The sequence below is a fragment of the Anopheles coluzzii genome, chromosome X, assembly GCF_943734685.1.
Source record: "Anopheles coluzzii chromosome X, AcolN3, whole genome shotgun sequence".
NCBI lineage: Eukaryota > Metazoa > Arthropoda > Insecta > Diptera > Culicidae > Anopheles > Anopheles coluzzii.
In genome coordinates, this window is record NC_064669.1 from 18,552,895 (window position 1) to 18,578,370 (window position 25,476).

Genomic DNA, 25,476 nt, shown 5'->3' on the forward strand with positions numbered 1-25,476 from the left:
AAGTATTTTGTAGCAATTTTATGAAAAACGAACTCAAAACATTATTGAAACATGTGAATGAAGTTACCCGAATAGCCAGCTCGAGCTCCATAGCTGATTTGGTGCTGTTTAACGAAAAATCGTTCCGATGTCGAACTTTGTGGGTGATTAAGAGATGAAATGGTACTTGGTGGAATCATAAAGTTTTTCAACAAGCACACGGTACACTTTGGAACTTTGCGGCTGATTAGCACTATGTGTAGGGTTCACGATGGAACTTGAAGGCTTGTTAAGAAACGGTACTGAACTTGGTGGAACTTTATAGCTTTTTAATGCATGACATCGGTACAAGGTGGCTCTTGTCAAAGTGTCAAAGACGGACGCCGGCAATAATCTCATTACTGCTGCACAAGTTAGATTCGTTAATTGAAGAATGAATATTGAGGGAAGTGATTGTGAATTATCAGTAAATTGTGTAAAATTTTATGTAATTCATCAATACAAAAGATTTAAAAAAATACATATGTGTTTAAACGAAACAAATCTTGTTGTTTATTTCATCGATGACGCTTGCTTGAAAATAAAACACATAGAAAAATAATCCCTGGCATCGTGGCATAAGGAAGCTGCTTAGGCGCTGTTTGAAAGACCCACATAGAACTTTGATGCTGTTTATTTACTGCAAAAGGCGAATTAGAGCAGCGATCTTTAGCGTACCTAAAGCTTAAGCAATTCTGGCTATTTCGGCGGGATTGCAAAGCGAGAAATGCCCTTTGCGCTCTGGAATCGTTCATGTTGGGCACAACATATTTCTTTACGCTGTTGAAATGCTTAAACTAACTATAAAAAGCAATTTTAACACATAAGCCAAGGTGGATTATTTATATCAGGTGGTGGATAAGGGCCTTTGGGGGGTCGCCATAGTTGAGGGACTTTACGTCATTTTAAAACCGTTAATCATTGGTTTCCGTACACAAATCTTAGCAAATAGAACAGATTTCATTATTGTTATGTGCATTTTTGCGTGTCTATTGATTTTATAGAAAAAATGAGATATATCAACAAAAGATTTCATGATTTGTTTATGCACAAAATTTAAAATCATGTGAGTAAGAGTTTTAATCTCACGTAATTTGTCCGTGCGGCTCGTAGATAATGAGGAATTCATGTGAAAATTGAAAAAAATAATGATTTATTAGTTTTTATCATCAAAAATGTCGAAAACACAATGAATTATAGAATAAATTCACTGAATAACACAAAATAACACACTTTAATCTATGTTTTTATGTTAAATAAGAACTCGCTAACTACAAAATATATTTTTAAAGAATATTTAATCGAAAAAATAGAGTAGATAAATTAAATGAACAAATTTAATAAATGTAAACAAAGTTTGAATCCTGGGGATCTTACGTCAAGTGACGATTTGTCAAAATGCACTAGAGTCCACCCAAGCGGAAATTTTCGGACGATAACTCATAGAGCGTTTCTACATACACCGAGAATGCAGCTGAGAAAATAACTGACAGCATGCTTTGACAGCGACTGACAGCATTTTCGGTGAGAGAATTCTCCTCGGCATGCAAAGAACGATGGAGCTGAGAAAAAATTGAATTGGTAGTTTATAGCGATCGATCAATTATAGTTTGCATTTTTGCCGTCTAATAATCGTAGAAATATTATTAAAAAGTAAAAGAAACTTTTTTGATTTCATTTTAGCGATTAAAGTGGATTTTTTCAACATCATTTTAAAAGTCTCATCTCGGCGCTTTTCAGAGCTTCTACACACACCAGCGTGAGAAACCGGTTGTCAATTCTCTCACAGCCATTTCTCAGCTGCTTTCTCGGTGTATGTAGAAACGCTCATACACTCTCATAATTTGACAAACAATATATGACTGTATGTGTGGTTCTTCCATTCGAACCATTTCGCTCTCCAAGCCAAGCGTTGAAGCAGGTTATGTGTATTTCTTTTTGACTACAGGTAGTCCCCGAGATACACGGTACCTCTTATACGCGGATTCGGAGATACGCGGTTTTCTAAACTTGACAGTTATTGGAACAAATTGTACTGATTTGACACATCATATATAACATTCCATAGAACTTCCTTTTGATCGAATGTTAAAATATATTTCAAACGGTTCCAAGCTGTTATTTTAAGTCAGAATCATATCAAATAATGAATTAAATGGCTAAAACCTCTCACTACTTGCAAAATTCTACGAAAATTAGTGATATTTTGGCTGGAAATCACAAGATTCGACTTACGCGGAAATTCGAGATACGCGGTTTTTTGCGGCCGTTTTCGGTCCCCATTAACCGTGTATCTCGGGGACCACCTGTATTATGTTTAGTTTGCATTTAAATCAGTTGTGTTCTTTGGTATCGTATCATTCATATAAACACCAACAATGTAAAAACTATTTAACCTCAAAATGTCTAACGCTAGACGTGCAATGAAGATAGCAAAATTGCACGCGGTTGTGGTTAAGTGCCGAAAAAAGTCTGAATCTCGTACACTGTTTCGTTTGTCAAATCGTGCACGAAATGTCAATCGAAAACACAGCCGAAAAGTGATATTTTCATTCGCTTGGGCACCACCTGATATTTTTAAATCCACCTTGCACATAAGCATTGAAATTTGACGCTAAATTTGAACTAAATTGTCTGCATTGCATGTTTCTATACATCTTGAACCTAGCTCTGCATATATCTTGTGCGTCATCATATGACAGCTTGAGCGAATATTTTCTGCGCTAGAGGACGCTGCCTGTCCGTATACTCTTTTAGTCTCGCTCTCTCTCACGCACGTTCCCGTATGCCCGTACACTTGTGCTCTCGCTCTCTCGCACAGCCTCAGTCAACGACCTACGGGCAAGGGAAACAATGTCAGATTCGAGGGAAACACGGGTCCAAGTAGCGCACACACTCAATCAACACAAGCTGTCCGTACGGGGCGCTGTTGTCCTCTCCAGATCGTCGTGGTATTGCGCGAGAGGGGCAGATCAGCCCGTGTGTGCCTGTGTATATGTGTGCAGAGTTTACAGAGAGACAGCGCGTACAGCACGCACCACCGCCCTCCCTTCACCCTTCGTCACGCGTTGCGTGCGAGGCGCTCTCTGTTCGGCCCAGAAAATTGGACCCGCTTATCACGGCTTATCAGTGGCCGCCTTTCCTCGTTCGGTGTGCCGTACTATCAGTTTGACGTAAGTATAACGCAACGGGCCGGGCTAGCGGTGCGTTTCAGTCAATTCGGACAGCTTTAAGTCCCATCTTGGCTGCAGATGGTAGCTGTGCAGACGGAGCCGTGCAGAGCATGTGTGTGTGTGTGTGTGTGTGAGTGCGTGTGTGAAACCAAGGAAAAGAAAGCTCGGAACAACACCGAAGACAACAACCACCGCTCACGCATTTATTGTGTGTGCGCGCACGGCCGAGAGACTTGTTTCTTATTTTTTTTTTGCGCGTTCGTTATTTCTTTTTCGAAATATTGGGTGACTTGTTAAGCGCTTTTCATTTGCGTTAGAGAAGAAACAGAACCAAGTTCGTTTTCCAGTTTGCCCTACCAGCATACCACATACACATACTCGCCTACACAGCGCCGCTCGGAATAATCTGTTTCCCCCGAAGGGTCAGGCAGGTGAAGCGAGCAACAAAAGAAGCAGCTGAAGGAAAAAAAGAACGTGTAGGCTCAAAGGTGCATTTGAAGTTTGTTTGTGTGTGTGTGTGTGTGTGTGTGTGTGTGTGTGTGTGTGTATGTATGTGTGTGCGCTGCTATGTGCTTTTAGTTCCTCATTCATCTTGCGCTGCTTTATTTCCCACACAAACAGGTCGAAGGAGTACGTCGGTTGTACTATTTGCTTTTCTCTCTCTACACATACACACACAGCACACACATACATTCGAAGTGAAAGATTTGTATTATAATCGCCTTTGCTCTGACGCATTTACTGGAGCGACTTGTAATAGTAGTAAATGAGGGTAAGAGAAAGGGCGAGAGGTTGAGAGCGAGAACTTTTGCAGCTTTTGAAGTAAGTCCTTTTGGAGTTTTTTTTGGTATGAAATTACCGCAAAACTCTCAAACAAAAAAAACCTTGTCAACTAGCGAGTGTATGTGTGCGTGTGTCTGTATGAAACGTGCGTTTGCGCACGTTTGCAAGTGTGTGTGTGTGTACAGCAGCTGAAAAACTAACTGTTTTTGTGTGGTTTTCTTTTCTCTTCCTATTGCTTTCTCCCTTACGCGCACGCGCTCCCGGCTGCCAACGTACAGTGATTACGCGCCCGTGTGTGTGCACATGTGTGCATGAGTGTGCGTGTGTGTGTGACTGTACGTGAGTTTCATCTCAGTTTAGTACCGTGCGCGCTGCAGTGTCTATCGCTAGAAGCAGGCGAAGAAGAAACAGTGAGCGAGAGAAGGTAGAAGCTTGCAGCAGAAGCAGTCACGGTGCACGGTGAAAAGGAGGGAAAGGCGAGAGCACAGCCCTCCCGTACTCACTCGCTCACTTGCTCGACCATCAACCCGAATATAACGCAAGCGATTGTACGCGCGAGAGGACGCGCAGCAGAGTGCAGCAGCAGCAGCGGCAGCGGCAGTTGCGGCCTGAACGCAGAAGAAAGAAAAGGAAAGGCAGAGCGTGTTACTCCGCACCGCCGTGGCAGCAGCAAGGAAGACAACAAGCAGAAGCAGTGGTGTGCCCGGCCAACACCATCATCATTATTATCACCAATCAAACGTTTATCAATAATAATTTCAACTCGGGCTGTTTCCCTCCTGCCGTCTTGCGTGCTCTCGCGTACGTTCCTGCTGCGTAATCTTTGTCGGCTGAAATTTTCATCCTTTCGCGGGCGAAGGAAAAGTGCGTTTAGCTAGTATTTGTGTACGTGTAGCTCTGTGTGTGTGTGTGTGTGTGTGGGTTTGTGTGTTGCGCAGTGTGGAAAGCTTTTCCCCGGAATTTGGATGACCGTGCGGTGCGGGTGCTAGACGCGCAACCGGGAGAACGGGGATAGCAGCAGAAAAAGGCACAGATTCGCGGCATTCGAAGAAAAGCAGTTCCGCCTCCTCCAAACGGTCGCCTGGCGCGGGGTGCGCGGGAGGCATCCATCATGATGGCCTGACACTCCCCACATACGAGCAGCACACTTTCCATTGCTTCAGTTCCGCCCGAAACTACACCAGCCTCTCCCGCACACGTCCCTCCTGCAGCTGCTGCGGTCAGAATTTTGCGAAGGTAAGTGTGGTGCTTTCGCGCGCACCTTCGAACTGACAAAAGCGCCTCTCATCAACTTTTGCCTTGTAGCGCGCACCGGTGGCGTTTTGCTTTTTCGCTGCTTCTTATCAAGAACCCCCCCCAAACACGCTTCCACGCGCTGGCCTTTTGTGACATGTGCGCGATGATTTCTCGCCGCAACTGCCCGAAAAAAACAAAAGTGCAAATGGGCGGTCGCCCACCGTGTGTGTGTGTGACCACCAAGGGTGGGGGGAGCATGAAGACAGGCACACCGAGGCAGCAGCATTAACAAAATAACAAAAAAAACCTGATAACGGAAACACTGTTTCCCATTCCCGCGGCCACCACACTTGTCTCTTTCATCGTTGTGCAAATGATGCAAAGCAAAACCGCGCGGGCCGGAAAGACACAACGCGTCGCCGGATGTTCTACGACGACGAGTGGCATGTGCGTCTCTTTGCGCGTGTGGAGGGCCAGGGCGGGGGTGGTATGGGGGTTCAAGTTTCACGGTTCGTCCCGCTCGAGAAAACGGAAACCGAAGCACTTTGTCGATTCGATGACAAAACGTCTCTTGCCTAGGTGGCCGGAGCAGGATGCCGGGGTTGTGTAACAACACGCTTGCCCCTTCTCCGGTCGAGAACGCCGGAGACTGTGTTGCGCCAGTCTAGATTGAAATATGAAACAACTTTACTACGTGATGTTGCTATGTTTATGGGACGGTTGAGATGGGGTGTTTTTTTTTTGGTTGTCACTGTTTGGCCACTTACCAAATGCTTTGGTGGAAAATAGGGTCTTGGTGTAGACAGGAAATTATAACACATATACACAAGCACATATAGACCACCCGAGTAGAATTGAAATTTTGAGTGTTTGGTCACAGTTTTAACAAAATCTTTACCAAAGCGTACCGGAAACCGATTTCAAAACGATGGGACAAACTCGCCCGCACGGCGTTGGGAGGGCGTCCAATGTGCTGCTTAACCCCAAGAGACGCTTTAATTGCCTGCAAGCAATCGAGCGCAGTAAAATACACGATCGGTCGAACAGTATCGCAAAGAAATAGAACCGCAAACACCTTCCTTGTTGTTTACCTTTTCCAACGGTCGTCTTTCGTTGCGCCCCACACAACTAGTGATGGGAAAAGTTGGCAAAAATTCGGAGTCGAGTCCGATCCGACGGAGTCGGAGTCGTTCGAAGTCTTCTGGAGTCGTTGGGAGTCGTTGGGAGTCGGTTGGAGTCGAAGTCGTCCAGAGTCGCCTTCGAAACAAAGGCCTGTATACGAAGTGCACGCGTAAATTGAAAGACAAAAAAAAAAAACGAAATGAAATGTTGGATCACACGCACATTACACCGGACGGCTCCTGTTGACTGCGGACAACTCCGAACGAGTCCTGGCGATTCCGACGTCGAATGACTCCGGACGACTCTGGACGACTCCAAACGACTGCGGATGACTCCGGGCGACTCGGATTCCAAACGACTCCAGACGATTCCGAAATACTCTGAGCGACTCCGACTTTGTGCGGAACTAGTGGACCAGAATTTGACGTAATCGGAATAGGACTAACAATAGCCGGAGTCGGATCGGAGTCGTCGGTGCGCTCCGAAGAGCACATCACTACACATAACAAAGAACGCCTCTCTCTCTCTCTCTCTCTCTCTCTCTCTCTCTCTCTCTCTCTCTCTCTCTCTCTCTCTCTCTCTCTCTATCTCTCTCTATCTATCTATCTCTCTCTCTCTGTTTCTTTCTCTGTTTCTCTCACCGTCTGGATATATTGGATTTTATTGCACTTGCTTAAAGTGATGCGATATCGACAGGATGGTGGTGGGTAAGATCGTTCAAGAATACAGACTAATAAATCTGAGGTACAGGGAGGGGGCGAGGAGGTGATCATTAAATGTGCGAGCTCTAAATTGCGCCCAAGTCTGCAAGAAACAAGTCCATCAATCCAAGCGCGAGAGATGGGTTGGTATGGTTTTATTTTACTTTTGTTTTTTTTTTTTTTTATTATTATAAACCAGATTATGGCACGGTTTGTCTCAAGCGTCCGATTACGCCATGATATTTACCGGTGTGGTGCTATTTACAACCCACGTACGAGTACTGTTGACTGTTATTGCATTCGCGGTTTTAATTATTATTAAATTGTCAAACATGATTCGATGGAAGCTTCAGGTCGCACAGCTCTAAAAGCCAATATGGCTCGCACCCAGGTTTGCTATCCACAAACTCGCAAGAGAGCATCAACTAAAATTCAACTGTGCCAAAAGGGGTAAAAAATATAGGTCGGTAAAACAGAAATTCCGCTGATATCCCGTCTACCAGACTAATAACATTTTTTTATGATTTGTTTGTCTCTGTTGCTTACCTCATCTGCTCCAAGAAGATGGTTTTTGTGATTATGATTTATTAATCATAAAATCGTATCCATCCGCGGGTACTTCTATTGACTGCTGGGGCTTTGGATGTGATCATCTGAGAGCGTTGTTTATATAGATGTATATTTCTTGAAATCACGAGGTCTGATCGTACTGCAAGCCAAAAATGCCAAATTTTTAACAGTCTTATTGTAATTTCTAACTCGATACGCGTCGAGACATTCAACTCGATTGCTCTTTGGAATTTGTATATTTGTTGTTTAGGTCTAGATATAAAATCAATCAGGATCGCGTCGCCAGACAAATTCTCAGAAAACGATTTTAAAACATGCTCACAAGACTGGAACTTCAGCAAAGCCGATAAAGATTTTCCTGTTAGGTGATAAACAAATATTTTTTCGATCCTATCTAGATGCCTATGTATGGGTTGGAAATTCCTACCGTGGTGTTAACGCAAACATATACTCTAACCTCTTCTTCTATGGTTCATGGCTTAAAACTGAACAATAAAGAAATCGCGTGAAAATTTCAGCAGTTGCATTTTTGTCTAACCTTTACATAATCAACCATAAAAACTCTTTTCATATCGGAAACTGGCCAGCTAACATTACTGTTGTTGTTTTTGTTGTAGTTTATTTTTTTAAAAGGCTTTTAAACTTCCGCCTTTCATAAAATGTTGATTTTTCCAACATAAATTGTTTACTTCAAAGAAACATTAACTCTTTTGTTTCCAAGGCTGTGGAAGGCCACTATTATATGCTCCACTGTTCTCTCCACTAAAGCCGGTCTGGTGGTACAGTCGTCAACTCGTACGACTTTAACCACATGCGCGTTATGGGTTCAAGCCCCGAATGGAACGTGCCGCCATACGTAGGATTGACTATCCTGCTATGGGGGGATCAATAAGTCACTGAAAGCCAAGCCCACAAGTAGTGGTATAAGCAGGCCTTGACCCCTATAACGGTTGTTGTGTTAAAGAAAAGAAGAAAAAGTTGTCTCCACTTCACAAAACGGACAAATGAAAGGCGATTTCTAGTTTCAAATGCGAGATGCGTACGAGTAGGCCTAATGTGCCCAATCTCTCAGTCTCGTAAATTTACTCTCTGATCGCTGAGTTCCATTGGAGACCTGTCCAAGGTGCCGATGTACGTTGTACATTCCATATATTTTTCCAGCACTGATGTATCGATCCTTGTCGCCATACGGAGGCATCTCCTCTCAATATAGGTCCAGCTGCCTTATCGTTTTACCTTAATTCGCGAGACGGTCAGCTTCTTCGTTTCCATCAATATCCTTTTTACCTCTGATTTAACAAAAAAAAAAGATTGATTTTTCTCTTGCTAATGAATCGATAGCTTGTGTGTAAGGGTTCCTTTGTATGTGTCCTTTATCCAAAGCCATAAGTACGCTAGCACTATCCGTATAAATAGCTTGCTCTCTGTCATTTAAGGTGGCTACCTCAACAGACAGTCAGACAGTCTCTGCTTGAAAATATTGAAGCATTATCAGGGAGCTTAATGCTGCCAGGGCTCGTGATAAAAGCTCCAGTAATTTTCTTCAGAGCGCAATAATGTGTGGGAGCTAGCTTTTTGCCAATGTTGTTATTGCTCATTGAAACAAATTCAATTCCGTACAACAGTTTTGGAACAAACCAACTGTTGACGATAATGAGAAGTGTACGCCTTGAAGTTTTATTTGAACAACGAATGAAGAAAGTTAAGTCTGCTTTTATTTCATTTTTATATGAAGAGAGTGTTGGCCAAATTTTCGTCCTTAATCAATAATAAATCCTAATTCCTCAGTTGGTCTTACATTTGGAATGATGTTTGATTTCACAATCAATCAACCAAAATTATCCATTTGTTCAACTGCTCAAGGATACTCTGGCGCTTAAGGTGCGATCAAAAGCGATTGATAAGTCGACTACCTGGCATTGTGTATGATATTTTATTATTCTTAGCATCAGTGAGAACGTTTTCCAAACAGGCAAAGTAAGTCTCTGTACGACAGCCGGCAGTGTAGGCTTGCTGTACAGTGCTCAACAGATGTTTACTCTCTAGGGTTAACATTAGGGGGTTTTACGATACTAGCCAGCATTTTTATGGAGCGGCTTAGCGGCTGAAACCATGTCAACAATCCATACAAAACTATACGCAGAACTACGTCTTAGATTTTCAGCCAGAATAATTTCAGCCCGAAAAATATGTAAACAAATGCCGATACGTAGCAGGCTCGATCAGGTTAGCTCTTGAAGGAATTTATTTTCTTTTTTGCTGAATCATAACAAATGCATCATCACAATCATTGCATCATTACATCATTGCAATTAACACAGAACAAAATTGTTTGGATCAACATTTTTTAAATTTATTACAAGAACTATAACCCGTTACAAAAAGGAAAACAAAATGATTTTAACATCATTACTTGTACAAAAATGGTGAATCTAATATGGCGGAACGTAATTGTCATTTTTATGTACAGGGTTTTCGAGGATTATATAGACATGTTCAGCGAGTTGTAGATTCGTTCAGGCATATAATAGACTCTTTCAGCGAGATATAGAATTGTTCGGAAGTAGGCGTTGACATGTTCAGCGATTCTGTAGTGTTGTCATTTGTTTTGTTTACACACTGTGCCGCAGGGTTCAATTTTTCATTCTTAAAAGTCCTAAAAGTAGCTAATAATCATTCCCCAAGCTGCCTGCAGTGCATGACTCTATTATTGCTTATTCTGAACATCCGCTAAATTAAGCTGATCGCTAAAAATTGGACTTTCTTTTTCTATTTGGCGTAACGTCCTACGCGGACATGCCAGCCTGTACAGGCTTTCGAGACTTAATTCATTACCACCTAGTCGGATAGTCAATCCTTGCTTGCGGGGGGCTTGAACCCATGACGGGCATGTTATTGAAAAATTGGACTTTACATCACAAATAAATACAAACTGGAAAGAAACAGCCAGATGAAGCAAAATAATCCTATGGAGATTCTAACTGGTTGAACAAGCGGACCCTTCAAAATGTGCGACCGATTATTGCAAAGTGTATATGGGCCTTATGAAGTACCTTATTAAGTAGTTAATGTTGGCAGTCGTTTTTTCTAGCAGCCATCTTTGTTATGTTGGTTCAAATCAAATTTTATTATTAACGTGTTTTTGGTCTTCCATTGCATTAGAATGTACTCGTTCGTGCAGAAAAGTCAACTGTTTGACACGGTTCAATGAAATTTTCGAAATTATTCTTCGAACGAAGGTACTTCTGCTGCAAAGTAAACTTTGTTTTTGATCGTTAGCAAATTACGACGTCAAGTAATTTCGATTGCAAAAACAGAATAATCCTGTCAGATTCAAAAAGCTTTCGGATAGAGGATTTTTTATGAATAAAATGCTTTGTTTGGTTTTGTTTTGACGTTAAAGTATATTTTAAAATAGATTTTCGTATTCGATTGCTTCGCTGGACTTCCCAATGATCCTCCTTGCTTTTATAATCAAAATTGTATAGTCTATTTTAGCTGCTCCCGCTTGTTTGCCATCGCCGGCGGAAAATGAGGCGCGCATGAAACGGGAACGCGGAAAATTTTAATGCAATTTCACAATTTACGAGAACGGCGCGAACCATCGACTAATTCCTGGCCCGATTGCGATTGGAAATATCCATCCCGCTCATCATCCCCTTTCCCAATTCCTTCCAACAGTCGTTGTTGCGCGGGCTGGTGGTGGAAGCAGCAGTCAGTCAGAAAGAAATAAAGCCCCGATTTTGAGCACGCTTCTCTCGGCTTGGGCGCGCGCGTGTTAACAGAGACTGACGCGAATTATAAACTCGGCAGCTTGTTGCAGTCAGTGCACAGGCACAGGCACGGAAAAGCATCGCGCGCACAAACAAATAACACAACACATGGCAGAGAGCAGCCGGGCATCCCCTATCCCCATCCCCTCACTATCCTTTGTTTGCTACAACACTCCCCCCTCCTGCCCTGCATTTCACACCATCTTGGGAGGAAGATTATTTTAAATCGTCGCTGTGTTGTGTTGTCTGTGTTTTATTTTTCCACGTTTTTTTACGACTTTGCCCCTGTGTGCGCCTTCGGGCAGCGTTTCGATGCTGCTGATGCTGCGGCGGATATGCATAAAGTTATGCTTTTCCGATCATCCCCGAGTCAAGATGATGATGATGGTACCAATTTTTACGACTTTCACGTGTGCGCGGGCTGCATCCACACATGCGGCATGCGAGCGGAGCAGCACGTGCTACGGGCAGGCGTGTCGGTAGTCGAGCTATGCAAGTATAAAACCCCGCCAGCCGTGAAGAACACGTTCTAAAACACTTTACACTACATTTCGTAACCCGGCCGGGGACGAGAAGCTGGTTTCGGTTCGACCCGGAACGGTGCCCCGCGATGCATGGCCTGATGGAGAAAATGCATTCCATTTGTGTGCATCTTGAAGTGCCATTTCGTTCCAGCCGGCACTCTATACGATGCGCTTGCAGCAGATTATTGTTATTTTACTGTGCAGCTATAGTTTATGGCTGCGCCGTTTGCCGAGAGAGAGAGAGATGCGATAGGAAAGAAGGATGCTGTGCTGTGGGTGCGGTTTTGGCGTTGAGCTGCCCTCCCATCCTGGCAGGGTTCAATAGGGCTCCTGAGCAACTGGGGCCTCGGGATAAGAAAATTGACGGTTTTTTTTATGGAACTCCTCGATCACGTTGTAAATGTCAAAATTGCACTACACTTCACCGCTTTGCTGTGCGAGTTCAATAAATTGTTAACGGATGGGGCGGTTTGCCGCTTTTCTAGCGAAAGATGGGCACTACCACTTCGTACAGAGGAAAATCATTTCCATTCCTAAATTTGCCACCCTTTCTTTTTCCTTCTTCTGGCGATGGGATTGATCAATCCTCCGACGCAGCGGTCAGGTTTTGTGTTATAAATCCATCATACCGACCATAGCTAGAGCGCGCGCGCGCGAGAGAGAAAGAGAGAGAGAGAGAGAGAGAGTGAGAGAGTGGTGAGAGAGAAAGACATTTAGCATTTTCGACACTTCAAATGGCGCGAGATGAAGGGTTGCTGTAGTTGATTGCCGCTGACCGGGCGTTGGCCCTGTCAAGGTACATTACGCTGATAATATTACCCCGTTCTCTCGCTCCTCTCCGGTGCACGTTACGAAGATGCTGTGATGCAGTCGCTCGGGCCCGCGCAAGAGCGGCACCTGTTAGGTACCACCTTGCAAAACACGTGACCGCATACACACGCACACCTTCACTCACTCACATTAAAGCGTCACCAAATATGTTCTCAATTGTGCACTGTTGTTTCGGTTGACAGGTGCACCAACGGGGCTTTATTGCGCACATGTTAAGCGTCAAAGTGAGCGTCGTTTTGCTTGCAATTTGGCTTTAGTTACAGTCGTTGTCACTACATTTTGTGGCTCTGCGGTATCCATTTGTGCCTCCAACGCACCTGTTTTTGTCTGTAAGTTAACAATTTTCGACTCTTGTTGAAATCATGATTAATTTTACTATGCATTTGAGCAGATGTATGACAACTGTAATTGAACATTACTTAAGACACTACAATAACCTGTTATTTTGGGTGTGAAAAACCAACGAAATTAAAAAAAAATTCACTACATATTGTTTTCATCTATAAATCAATGTTGGTTTTCATGAATTTTTCGTTGAGATTCATACATATCAATCTTCAGTGATGAGTAATGCGAATCTCAAATCGACTACAGGCGTGCCCCGAGTTACGACCCTCTCGAGTTACGACGATTCGCAGATACGACGAATTTGATTTTGAAAGTTAAAAGTTGTCATTGACAAGAAATTGATGTATTTTTTTGAATTTCTGGGCTGATAACCGTTATACACACATTTCCAAAGATTCCAAAACAACCCGATCTTTAATATCTATATTGTGTACGGCTTTTGGAATATAATTATTACATTATCGAACATTACTGTAAATAATATACACGATATCATAAATTCAAACTCGTCAACTTCGGCTATAAACTTTATATTCATAGATATTCGACATACGACTTTTTCGACTTACGCCTTGCTTTGGGACATTTTTTCGGTCCCAAATACAGTCGTATCTCGGGGGACACCTGTATTCAAAGATCTCAAAAGATTGATGAATCTCCAAGGATTCATAAATTCCTTAAAATTGATATATCTCCAGGGATTCATGAATATTTAGAGATGCTTGATTTTCAAAATATTGTATTTGCGCGATCCCACCTAACAACATGTCCGTCGTGAGTTCAAACCTCGCATGTACCGTTTCCCCATAGTCAAACAAAATATCCGGCTGTGTGGTACTTGTGGTAAATCTCAAAAATCTGTATAGGCAGGCATGACCATGTAGGTTGCTATGCCAAGAAGTGGAATGATGAGCAGCTAAAGCTCTATGAATCTTTGTAGATGTACGAATCCCTTGAGAATGATCCAAGCTGCAGTCGAAGGGGTACAAAAGTGACAGCTCTACAGTATAACCGAACATGTCAACGCCTACTTCCGAACAATTCTATATCTCGCTGAAAGAGTCTATTATATGCCTGAACGAATCTACAACTCGCTGAACATGTTTATATAATCCTCGAAACCCCTGTAAAGCACAACACCCAGGTAGGGCTTTGAATTTGATGCTCAATGCTTCCGATTTACAATGAATGAGCGAGGAAAGAAAGAACGAAAACGACATGTGCTGCACCGCTTATCGCTCTGAAGACTCTGGCAGTCAATGTTGAGCGAATTGAGAAAGAGCATAGGGGAAAGCGGGACAAAATGGGGATGTTAAGCAGTTTACTGAATATTCCTTTGAATATGCCACAAAACACAATTTTTCTTTCATTATTGTACGCCTCCACCCTTTATATATGGATTAAGATTGCCAAATAGAATGAAAACAACTTAAAATCATAAAAAACAGTGTAAAATAAAAGTTGTTTTTTTTCGAGAAGCTATTTTGACACGGGTAACATGGGCATAGCCCTGGGGCAAAATGAGCATATGTAAACAAACTGTGAAACGTCAAAACACTGGAGTAATATTGGCCACAACAACTGCCAAATACAACACCATAGCCTCACTAAGCGCCGTATGTCAAAATAATTTGCCCATTTTGCCCCAAATGTAACTGCCCATTTTGCCCCACGTGAAGCATTTTTGTATTTTTTGTTATATTAGTAAAAATACGCATTCCATCGCCTTGCTTTCTTCAGACAAATTGTATACAAATATCATATCTTTAAAAATATATCATGTAAAACTTCAACGCATCCCTGTGACACTGGTTTAAGCTTATTTTCGAAATGGCAAAAGTTACATCAATATGCTACTAAACCTTATTTTGCATTTTTCTCGGTTATTTGTTATGTAAGGGTTATGAATCTTACATGGTGCTCATAGAACACTCTAATGAATACATTTTAAGCATTGGAAAGTATCTTTGTAGTTAAATAATTCTTAAATTTAAGGTGCCCATTTTGCCCCACATGCCCATTTTTCCCCGCTTTCCCATACTAATTCTGTGTGTTGGACATACGATGCAAAACATGATGAAATGCAGTTAAATCTGCAGACAGTTCCGTCATAGTCATATTTAATTCTCGCCAAGATAAATGGCTCCCTAAGATAATTGTTTCTAAACAGTATATGCGATTTGGCTGTCCAGATTCTAAAGGTATTGCCTTAAAGCAGACATGTCAAACATACTGTCCTCGGGTCACATGCGGCCCACGAAGGCTTTCAATCTGGCCCGCGAAGTAATTCGGCAGTTTTTGAAATGAAGCAGAACTATATTATAAATTATAAGATAAGAAAAGTGGGTTTATGAATGTTAGTCTACTGAGGAAGAAGGTTCAGTCTTTATTGTTGGAAGTTTATTGAAGTGTGAAGAGAGCACTCTAAAGTTAGACTACCAATATTTTCATCCATTTTCTGAAGTTGAGGCTTTCTGCAATGTTCGGAAATAATGTACAGTAGGTGACCGCTAACTGAGAGGTATACAAGCTCCAGTTAACGAACAATGTTCACTAACTGGAGTGACGTTTCTATGGATTGATTGTTTTGATTGGCGTGGACTGGAATAAACATACCAAACTTTTTTTCATTTATGTTGATATAAATTATGGTAATTCGTGTAATAACATAAATTAATAGCAAACGTAGGCGAAAGACCCTAAATTTGTTTGAAAAATGCACATTTGCGACAAATTTCTCTTCATGAGATTCCGGATGTTTCATGTTTTGACGTTTAAGTGTTCGTTAATTGAGAATCACTCCAGTTAGCGAACCTCCAGTTAAAAAGCACTCCAGTTAAAACACATCCAGTTAGCGGTCACCTACTGTATTGGAATATCACTTTCTTCACTTCTATGATGAGGGTAATCTTTAGATACGGTTCTGCAAAAATCAAGTACATATATTTAAAAACCATGGAATACCAAGCACTTAAAAAAAGGTATGAATTGCATGAGATCGATAGTATGTTGGTAGTCTCTATTCTTCATCAAAATTGCCACAGATCTAGCCAATATTTACCGATGTAGTGATACATTTTGAGTTATCGTTAATTAGTCATTACCGTTGTCAAAATGATGCAGCATTTGTACATCGTGTGTCGTTGTGTGAAGGCAATATAATACCAGATTTGAAAAACTGTCCAGGAAGCCTGAAAGTTAGCAGATATCTGGAGCTTTGATTATGAATTATTAAATTTCCGATTAGGGACGACCGCCACTGAAGTAAAGCATGAGTAAATTCATAAATTTCATGAACTGCTTTTTGGAGACTACGAAAAAATGTAGATAAGATACTAGGTCCAAGAATAAGTCCTTACAGGGTTTCTCTAGCCAGCTCAGCATCGGAAGCGAACAATTCGATCCCGTAAAACACATTTCAACAATAACAATGGAAACTAGAATGATCTGCCATTGGTTGCTCGGTACACGCTCGACATTCATTTGACAATGTTGAATTGGGATTTTACGGATTGGAAATGAAGATTATAACGTTGAGCTGGCTAGAGAAACACTGTAATAACTTTCGCCGATCGAAATACTTCTGTAAAAAAATCTGCATTTGCTTTTCATCATTAGTTGAAGAGAATGGAAATAAATCGTTATCAATAATGTTACACGCTTTTTTAGTAGATTGGATGTATTATTTGAGTGCTCCAGTGAGTAGGGAAGAGCCGGAAAAAAAGGTTTTGTGGAGAAATAAGGATACTGATGAAGAGGTTTATAGCACACTGCAGCAAAACAAAAAAGTCTTTTAAAACGTGCACCTGAGCTGAAATTTAATTTAGTCTTTCGAAACATCGACAGCGAATGGTGCAATTGCAAACTCCTCTAGTTTGATTCCAATTACAAATCTCGCGCGCACCGTTTGTTTCACATCACGTTTAGATAAGCGGTAGGAGTGACGCGGTGGCTTTGTGCATGGAATCGTTTAACTTTATCGCCAAGCGTTCTCGCTGGTCAAACGGTGCCGTGAAGGCAATGTTTGGAAACCACACCACCCCACATGCATGCTGCGTGGTGACGCTCGATACACCTGTTTCTGCGTGACGCCTAGCGTCAACCCTCGGGCAGATTATTTATGAATGTTAGAATTTAAAGTCGTTCAGAGCAAATTAACATTTGTCGACTTGCCGTAACAATGCTGTGGGTCTTCGGTATTAAACTTGCGCGGATGGATCCTAAGGCGGCTCTCTTATCGGCAGTACAGTAGTAGGATTGTGTGGGGACGGGGTTGTGTGTGTGTGTGTGTGTGGCGGAGAATTTATCGATAAATTAATTTTCTTAAAAAAAACTCGCTTTTATCCAACATAACCGCTTTGCCGGGGCGTGGCGATGGTGCCTTTGGAGTGCCGGCAAAATGCATTGCCCCCGATAAAGGAATTAAAACTGCTAATAACCGTAAGGAAACTAACCATTCTCCTCTTTTTTCCCCGCGAACCTACATCCGCGGGTTTTTTTCTTCTCTGCTTTTAGGAACCACGCCATCGCAAATTGCACCACGGTAGAAAACCTGAACTCCAAAGCATCGCAACCAACGCCTCGATACCTCTCGCTTCCCTGCACTCCTTCCGCAGTTACCGTAAGAGCTAGACGGAAGACGCGCCGCCGTGCACAACACTACACACCGCGGCTTTTGTGGATATTTTTGTTTTTGCGCGAGAAGCGGAGCAAGAGAGCGAGAGCGAAATAGGGAGGAAGCGCATAAAATTGCGTCGCGCGGGTGGACGCGGCCGCCGCTTCATTCCTCGATTGGGGGGCTGTACCATAAACACAGCGCTCTCTCACTGCTGCACCCGCGCGCGACCCAGCACGGAGTGCAATAAAGGTGAATGCGCGCGTGAAGGAAGCGCAGAGGCAAGCGCAAGCGAGACACAGTACCGGCCGCCAGTGCCAGAGCGCCCAGCAGCGGCGAAAGAATATATCGCGAAACCTGCTCGCCGCAGCCGTCAGTCTTGGTCGTGTCGTGTCGCCGGACAGTTCCGTTGCATTTGAAGGTGTGTGGCCGCGGATGACGCCGTAGGGACTCCGTTGTACCGAGGCGAAGTGTTGAGATAAACCGTGTGTCGTGTAGGAGTTGGCGTCGTGCCGCGTGCGGCGCCGGGGTGTGGTGACTCTTGTGGCTGACCGCGTGCGTCTGCCTGGGGAAGACCGGAGAGTATCTAACCAAGTAGTGTAGCAATCAAACAAGCCAGTGCACATGCAGCAGCAGCATCGAGAGCGGCCGCTACATCAGCAGTACAGGCCGGAGCAGGCACGTTCGGGTTTGACAGATTCGGCAGCAGCAGCGCGGTTGTTACGATGCGAAAGCTAAGTCTCAGCACCGGCGCAGGTATGTCACGACAATCGAAAAGTGTACCGCAGGCAAAGAAGGTGATGCCACCGGCCGTCCCGGACATGTACGGGAAGATAGGGCTGAACAATGGTGGTGGTAATGGTGGAAGTGGTGGTGGTCCTCCGACGGCAGTGATTTACGATACGGGCGATGGGGCGGGCCGAAACGGTGGCACGGCGGTCGTGGCCGGCACGGTCATACTAGAGCATCATCTTCCTTCGCACGACGGGACAAACAGTGTCGGGAGCAATAGTGCCGGCGGTGCCGCTTCCGGTACGGTGCCGCCGCCGGCCGGTGGGTCGGGAGCTTCCGTAGCAGCAGCAGCCGCCGCCGCTGCACCCTCCAGCCTGCTGCTACGGTGCGGTCCGGACGGTATGGTCGATTACGGTTTGGACGATCAGGGTATCGATTTGACGCAGTCGCCCGGCCGGGACAGCCCGGTGTCGCTGTCCGGGTCGGCCGGGTCCGGATCGCGGCACTCCACCGCCAGCCTGGACTCGGGGCGCGCCTCCTCCTATCTGACCGGCGCTTCCAACTCGTCAAATCGCAGCGTGAGCGGCGTGGGCAGCTATGGTGTCCTGTCGTCGCCGCGCTGCTCGGTCAGCTCCTGCTCGATCGGTTCCGGGTCGGTCGGGGGCGTCGCCGGTGGACCGGGCGCCAGCTGCAGCCACCGGCTGAGCAACCACTCGTCGAGCGGCAGCCGCACCGACCACGACGTCATCTCGGAGTGGCTGATGGAGATACACTTCCACGAGTACACGTATCTGTTTCTGGAGGCGGGCTACGACCTGCCGACGATAGCGCGCATGACGCCGGAAGATTTGACTGCGATCGGCATCCGCAAGCCGAACCACCGCGAGCGGCTCAAGCGGCACATTGATGCGCTGAAGCTGCCGGACGCGCTGCCCGGCTACGTGCCCGGCTCGATCGACGAATGGCTGCGGCTGCTGCGGCTCGAGGAGTACGTGCAGCCGCTGCTGGCGCAGGGCTACCAGACCGTTCACGACGTGACGCAGCTGACGTGGGAAGACCTGGAGGACATCGGCATCGTGAAGCTGGGCCACCAGAAGAAGATTCTGCTCGCGATCAAGCGCGTGAAGGACATCATCAGCGGCAAGATGATGGGCGGGCCGGCTGCCGGCATGATGGGCATCGGCGTGGTTGGCGCCGGGCTGGGCGGCTATGCCCTCTCGCCCACGATTGCCCGCTCGCCGGCGGCCGCCGGTGGGGCGCATGGCCGGGCGCTGCACCATCACTACGACGACATGAGCATCGGCCTGCGGTCGGACTCGTCCAAGCAGCACCAGCTGGGGGTGGGTGGCGGCGTCGGCACCGGCTCGTACAGTACCTTTCTCCGGCAGCAGACGGTGCCGGCACCGCCGCCCCCATCGGCCCTCGCCGCCCACCAGATGATAACGTACCCGCACGTCCACTTCGACGGTACGCAGGCGATCTATCGGCGCAGCTCGTACGACGACAGCGACATTACGCCGACGAACGAGAAGTCGTCCGCGCTGCTGGCGCTGTCGGAAGACCATCATCACTTTGCTGCCCAGCAGGCCGGCGCCGGAGCAGCAGGACAGCAGCAGCAGCCGCCGGTCTGGACATTGCAGCAGCAGCAACAGTTCGTCCACCAGCAGATCGTGCAGCTGCAGCAGCAGCAGCAGCAGCAGTACTTCCAAGGGGGCGGCACGCTGCCGCGCCAGCACCAGCGCAACAACTACGGCGTCCGGCTAGCACTGCTGAGCGGACCGGGCAGCAATGGCGGGGTGGCGGGCCGCACCGCTGGTGCCACCGTCGGCGGCCGGCCGATTGCGAAGATCGTCGCCAACAACTTGAAGCTTCCATCGCCAGCGCTCGAGGGTGGTGGCGTCGCCGCACCGGGCGATGCTTGCGATGCGCCCGACACCGCCACCTACCCGGTGCCGCTTCCGATGCCCCCGCTGCAGATCGAGAACGTCGAGATGGCGACGGCCGCCCTGGACGCGATGCACTTTTCCAACTACACCAGCTCGCCTTACGCCGTCCAGCATCATCATCTGCACCATCACCACACGCTGACGCTCGTCACCAAAGATTCCGGTGCAGGCGGTGGCGGTGGTACGCCCGTTGCAAACGCCGTGGTAAGCACCCAGCAGCAGCAGCAGCAACAGCCGATTTACCACAACCATCCGTCGATGTTGCTTCAGTCGCACTCGCAGCAGCAGCTGCTCCACCATCACACGCCGTCGTCCTCGTCCACCCAATCGACACCGTCGCCGCCGACACTGGCGCCCGGACTGGGGCCGATCCCCTCGTCCCATCTGCCGCACGGCTACGGCGGCGGGTACGCCGGCCAAACGATGCAAACCACGGTCGAGGTGCACAAGGTGTGCGGCCAGCACGACAACAAATCCAATTCGAGCCTGGAATCGATCGATCAGATACCGTTTGCGAACGAGAATGCCGGCACGATCAAGCAGCGCTCGTCGCTCAACCGGATGGAGCAGCATCACTACCAGCCGGGGGCGGTGCCTTCCCAGCAGCATCCACTGCTGCTGCCAACGCTGTCGTCCTCGTCCTCGTCGTCCTCTTCCTCGCTGACCGGCTCGATTACGACGACACTGGCCACGACGGGCTGCAGCCTGCAGCCGCTCTCACCATCGACCGCGCAGCCGGTATCTTCCGTCGGGGCAGGGGCCGCTGTCTCGTCTAACAGTTCGGTTGCAGCAGCAGCTCCACCGGCAAACGCACCACCGTCCGGAGCAGCAAATGAAGAGTTATCGGCAGCGGCACCGGCAGCAGCAGCAGTAGCAGCCTCGCAGGATATCTACGGCACCAACGTGCTGAACGATATTGGCAGCATGCTTGCCAATCTAACGGACGAGCTGGACGCCATGCTCGAGGAGGAAAAGTGCGCCGGCATTAGTGATAACGAGTAGGGGAGTAGTTAAGAAACGAGGATGCGTTTTTTTTCTGGCTCTTGAAGGAGATGCGTGATAGGAGGGAGAACTTTAACAACAAAAAAGGAGAACTTGCGGTACGGTGTGATAGATGTTTAGTAGAAGTGTAACGAGAGATTTTCAATGATCTCTGTTTAGGATCGAAGAAACAACAGAAGAACTGATATGTATTTCTAACCGAGACTAGGATTGGTCTTACCCAATCTAATCGATGAAGAAGAAGGCGTGTACGTGTATTCTCCCAAAATCGTCGGTGGACATTTTTGGCATTGAATTATGAAAGGACAACTTGAACAATATAATTTAGACTTAGGTGAGAAGAATTAGATTCATTCTTCAATTTGGGGCAGCTAGCGGTTAGAAGTTTTCCTCCCTTAACCTTTTGCTTTTGCGGCGGGAGGTGGTAGGATGTTTTTTTTTTGTATTAGACATTTAGTTTCTCGTGCATTTTTGCGCGTGAACGTTCCACAAACACATACTTGGAACGGGACGATTTAAGAAAAAGTTTCCATTTCAGTTGTGACGATTTTTCGCTGTTAAAGTCATGCTGCAACGGTAGCGCTTTACGAGTGTTGAGCGCAAATATGGTACAGCAAGAATGGTTAGCGTTATGTTTTAAGGCGGGACCGGTAAAAACTCTCCTTCTGCTAGGATACAGCTATCCTTTTTATGTATTGGATCAAAGCTTCCCTTCTGAGCATGGGAGAGTTAAACAGCAGCATTCCTTTGTTCAGTACAATATGCCACGGGGAAGAGTTCGCATTTTTTTTTTATTATCTACAATCCATATTGTCCATCGCAAGATGTATCGTGCGAAAAACGTAAACTGGACTTTTTTTCAACTGTGGTTGTATTATCGATAGTTGGTAGTAATACAATCGTGAGAGCGAGCTCTACCTGGCATGCACAGAGAGATGGTTTTCCGTGAGGCAAACGATGGGTAAAAACGGCAGCAATTTCAATTTGATTTCAATCTTACCGAATAATCCTACGAATATGACGAAACAATGTGCACAATATAGGATCGTATCGAATCGGGCGGAAATATTGAAAGATCGAGAGACTAACCAAGATAGTCGTTGAGCCGTTGAGCGGCCGCTAACGATGGCACGGCGGGAAAACGGTCCGACGAAATGTTCTTTTATTTACGGTTTAATTTTAAAGACTCTTTGCTTTTTTTTACTTGATAAAGGTAAGATGCGTGACCGAAAAACGGAGTTCGAATTTGTTAATCTTGTCGATGGAGGTTCATTGGCGTCAACTGTTTGCTTCGTACGTTTAATTCTTGCTCCATTGGCTGCTGTTAGCAGTGCGTTCAGCACTATAGCATACCAATGTATTGAAGGAAAAAAGCCAGGTACAGCTGTGAGATAAGTGGAGTAAAAGGAAGTTCAGAGAATTTCGCAGCGAAATATGAAAATGGATTTTACTGTAGTAAAAAAAAAAAAACGAAAAAAAACAAGTTAATCACATACCCCCATAACGATTCTCGATGCTCGTTTACACAGGCAGCCTATAGACAAGAAAATTACAACTGGAGGTCAGCTCGAATCGCTAGTAATACACAACACCATTTCTCTGTCTCTCTTTCCATCTGCCATACCCGTTAAAACGGTTGCGGCCGAATGAAGAGGAAGTGGGGTTTTGAAATAAGGATATGATTTTCTTTAGCTATGGCGCGCTAGGCATATTTTTAAATCCATAAGAAGATAAAACCAATACAGAACAATGAAAAACACTTACGCGAAAAGGCTTTTGAGTAAGTTTTTTTTTATCTCTCCGAGAAGTACGAGCGGTGTAGCTATGTTAGTATTTGTAGTATTTACTTGAGACAGCAAGAATGGAGAAGAGAAAATAACATAGACCAGGGAAAGAAATGTTTTACTGGAAACAATAATTGCAAGAAGAAAAACATACACACAAACGCATACAAACTCATACACAGTAACACAATCAGTTCCCGTGGGCCTCAATGTATGCAGGGTAGCAAACACTACTATATGCTCTTGTACGAAGCGGACTCACGCAACCGGTACAGGCGGATGAAAATGTGACTTGTTTGTAACGTCCTTCCAGTTCATCTCGAAACCACATCCTGGATGTGCTGTGGAAACAGCTTTTTGGGTATTTTTCATGGCTAAAACATGTGTGATGAGATCGGGTCAGGTGCGCAACTATAGGTGTATAAAACGGTACATTTTAATCCAAAATTAAACGGGGAAGAAAAAACCTAACATTTATACGATGGAAGCGAGAAAGAGTAAAAGCAGGTGTGTGTAAGACACAGTTCAAATCCCTTTTTTATTTGCGCGCGATAAGCGACGGAGATTAGGATTTTATTGTATCTTTCTTGCCGTTTTCGTTTGCCACCCAGGATAATATTATAGTAGGTTTTGAGTTTTAAAGCATATTAGGTTTAATGATACATGATACAGTTATTAGTCATTTTTTGTCGCACAATGCCTCTTCTCGCGCCACGAGAAATGCTAAGCGATAATATTTAGGAACAGTTAATATTTAACAATGAAAAAAGCGACAGCAAATATGCTAAACATGTACTATTCCCCGCACGTTATAATCGCGTTTGTAATTCTGTGGTGTCTAACCGTACCAACGTTATTCAAATTCTTGACCACCTTCCCTTTCCCTCTCTTGTCCACGGATTTTCCATTTTGTCATTCTTTTTATCGGATAAAACACAATAACAATAATGGCGGGGGAAACCAAAAAAAAAAAAGATGATCACCTTCATTCCAATGCACCACTCCTACACACATACACAAATGGGATAAAAACATGAATATAAATGCAAAGTAGCGGTAAGGTTTGGGATTTTTATCGATGAGTAGTTCATACAAGCCAGCCAGCAATTATTTGCGTTTTTTCTACAAGTTTTAGACGAAGATCAAGTATGACAGGTCAATGTTGTGACGCACTTATGCAAACAAAACTCTGTGAGCGTGTGTGTGTGTGGTAATTGAAAACTAGCAACAACTAAACGGAAGCCTTTGACGATCTAACCCACAAACCTTCCATCTCGTCCTTCCCCACTATTCCTTTAGGATAAAAAAATAATACGACAAACAAACAAATTGAAAAAAGTAAAACAACAATAATTCTTCCGGCGCACACACTAAAGCCAGCCAGTTGTGCGTCATCCTAACTTTGAGCTCCGCAAAACAGTTCAGTCATAAAAAAAGCATAGGCCCACAGAGATGTGGTGCGTGAGGGGGTGAACGAATATTATTAGTATAGAAGGTTTAGAAGATATTACACGGTGTATTACGACAAACAAACATAGGCAAATATACACGAAACCCTCGATTTTCAAGAGAGAGAGAAGAGAGAGAAGAGAGAGAAGAGAGAGAAGAGAGAGAAGAGAGAGAAGAGAGAGAAGAGAGAGAAGAGAGAGAAGAGAGAGAAGAGAGAGAAGAGAGAGTAGAGAGAGAAGAGAGAGAAGAGAGAGAAGAGAGAGAAGAGAGAGAAGAGAGAGAAGAGAGAGAAGAGAGAAGAGAGAGAAGAGAGAGAAGAGAGAGAAGAGAGAGAAGAGAGAGAAGAGAGAGAAGAGAGAGAAGAGAGAGAGAAGAGAGAAAAGAGAGAGAAGAGAGAGAAGAGAGAGAGAAGAGAGAGAAGAGAGAAAAGAGAGAGAATAGAATAGAATATAATAGAATAGAGAAGAATAGAGAGAGAATAAAGAGAGAAGAGAGAAAGGAGAAATAGAGAGAGAGACGAAGAAGAGAGAGAAGATAGAAAGAGAGAAAGAGAGAAAGAGAGAAAGAGAGAAAGAGAGAAAGAGAGAAAGAGAGAAAGAGAGAAAGAGAGAAAGAGAGAAAGAGAGAAAGAGAATAAGAGAGAAAGAGAGAAAGAGAGAAAGAGAGAAAGAGAGAAAGAGAGAAAGAGAGAAAGAGAGAAAGAGAGAAAGAGAGAAAGAGAGAAAGAGAGAAAGAGAGAAAGAGAGAAAGAGATAAAGAGAGAAAGAGAGAAAGAGAGAAAGAGAGAAAGAGATAAAGAGAGAAAGAGAGAAAGAGAGCAAACGGAAAGAAAAGCAAAAACAAAAACCAGATGATGGAACGCATACAAT

At 44.9% G+C, this 25,476-nt stretch overlaps 1 protein-coding gene across 3 annotated transcripts; it reads left to right on the top strand.

Moving 5' to 3' along the window:
• Positions 1–2,722: 2,722 nt before the first annotated feature.
• LOC120948345 (uncharacterized) lies at positions 2,723–22,857 on the top strand. 3 transcript variants are annotated; one of them, XM_040364585.2, is made up of 4 exons: positions 3,200–3,679; positions 3,813–4,013; positions 4,253–5,210; positions 17,595–22,857. In XM_040364585.2, the coding sequence occupies exon 4, from the start codon at positions 18,420–18,422 to the stop codon at positions 21,372–21,374; it is 2,955 nt and encodes a 984-aa protein (XP_040220519.1). In that variant the 5' UTR covers positions 3,200–3,679; positions 3,813–4,013; positions 4,253–5,210; positions 17,595–18,419; the 3' UTR covers positions 21,375–22,857. The 3 variants fall into 3 exon arrangements, with proteins under 3 accessions (XP_040220501.1, XP_040220519.1, XP_040220529.1); XM_040364567.2 differs by lacking the exons at positions 3,200–3,679; positions 3,813–4,013 and adding an exon at positions 2,723–3,191; XM_040364595.2 differs by lacking the exon at positions 3,813–4,013.
• The last annotated feature ends 2,619 nt before the right edge of the window (positions 22,858–25,476 follow it).

Bases quoted from the DNA above. Each gene is read 5' to 3' on its own strand.
- LOC120948345 (XM_040364567.2), top strand. From the start codon at position 18,420: ATGCGAAAGCTAAGTCTCAGCACCGGCGCAGGTATGTCACGACAATCG.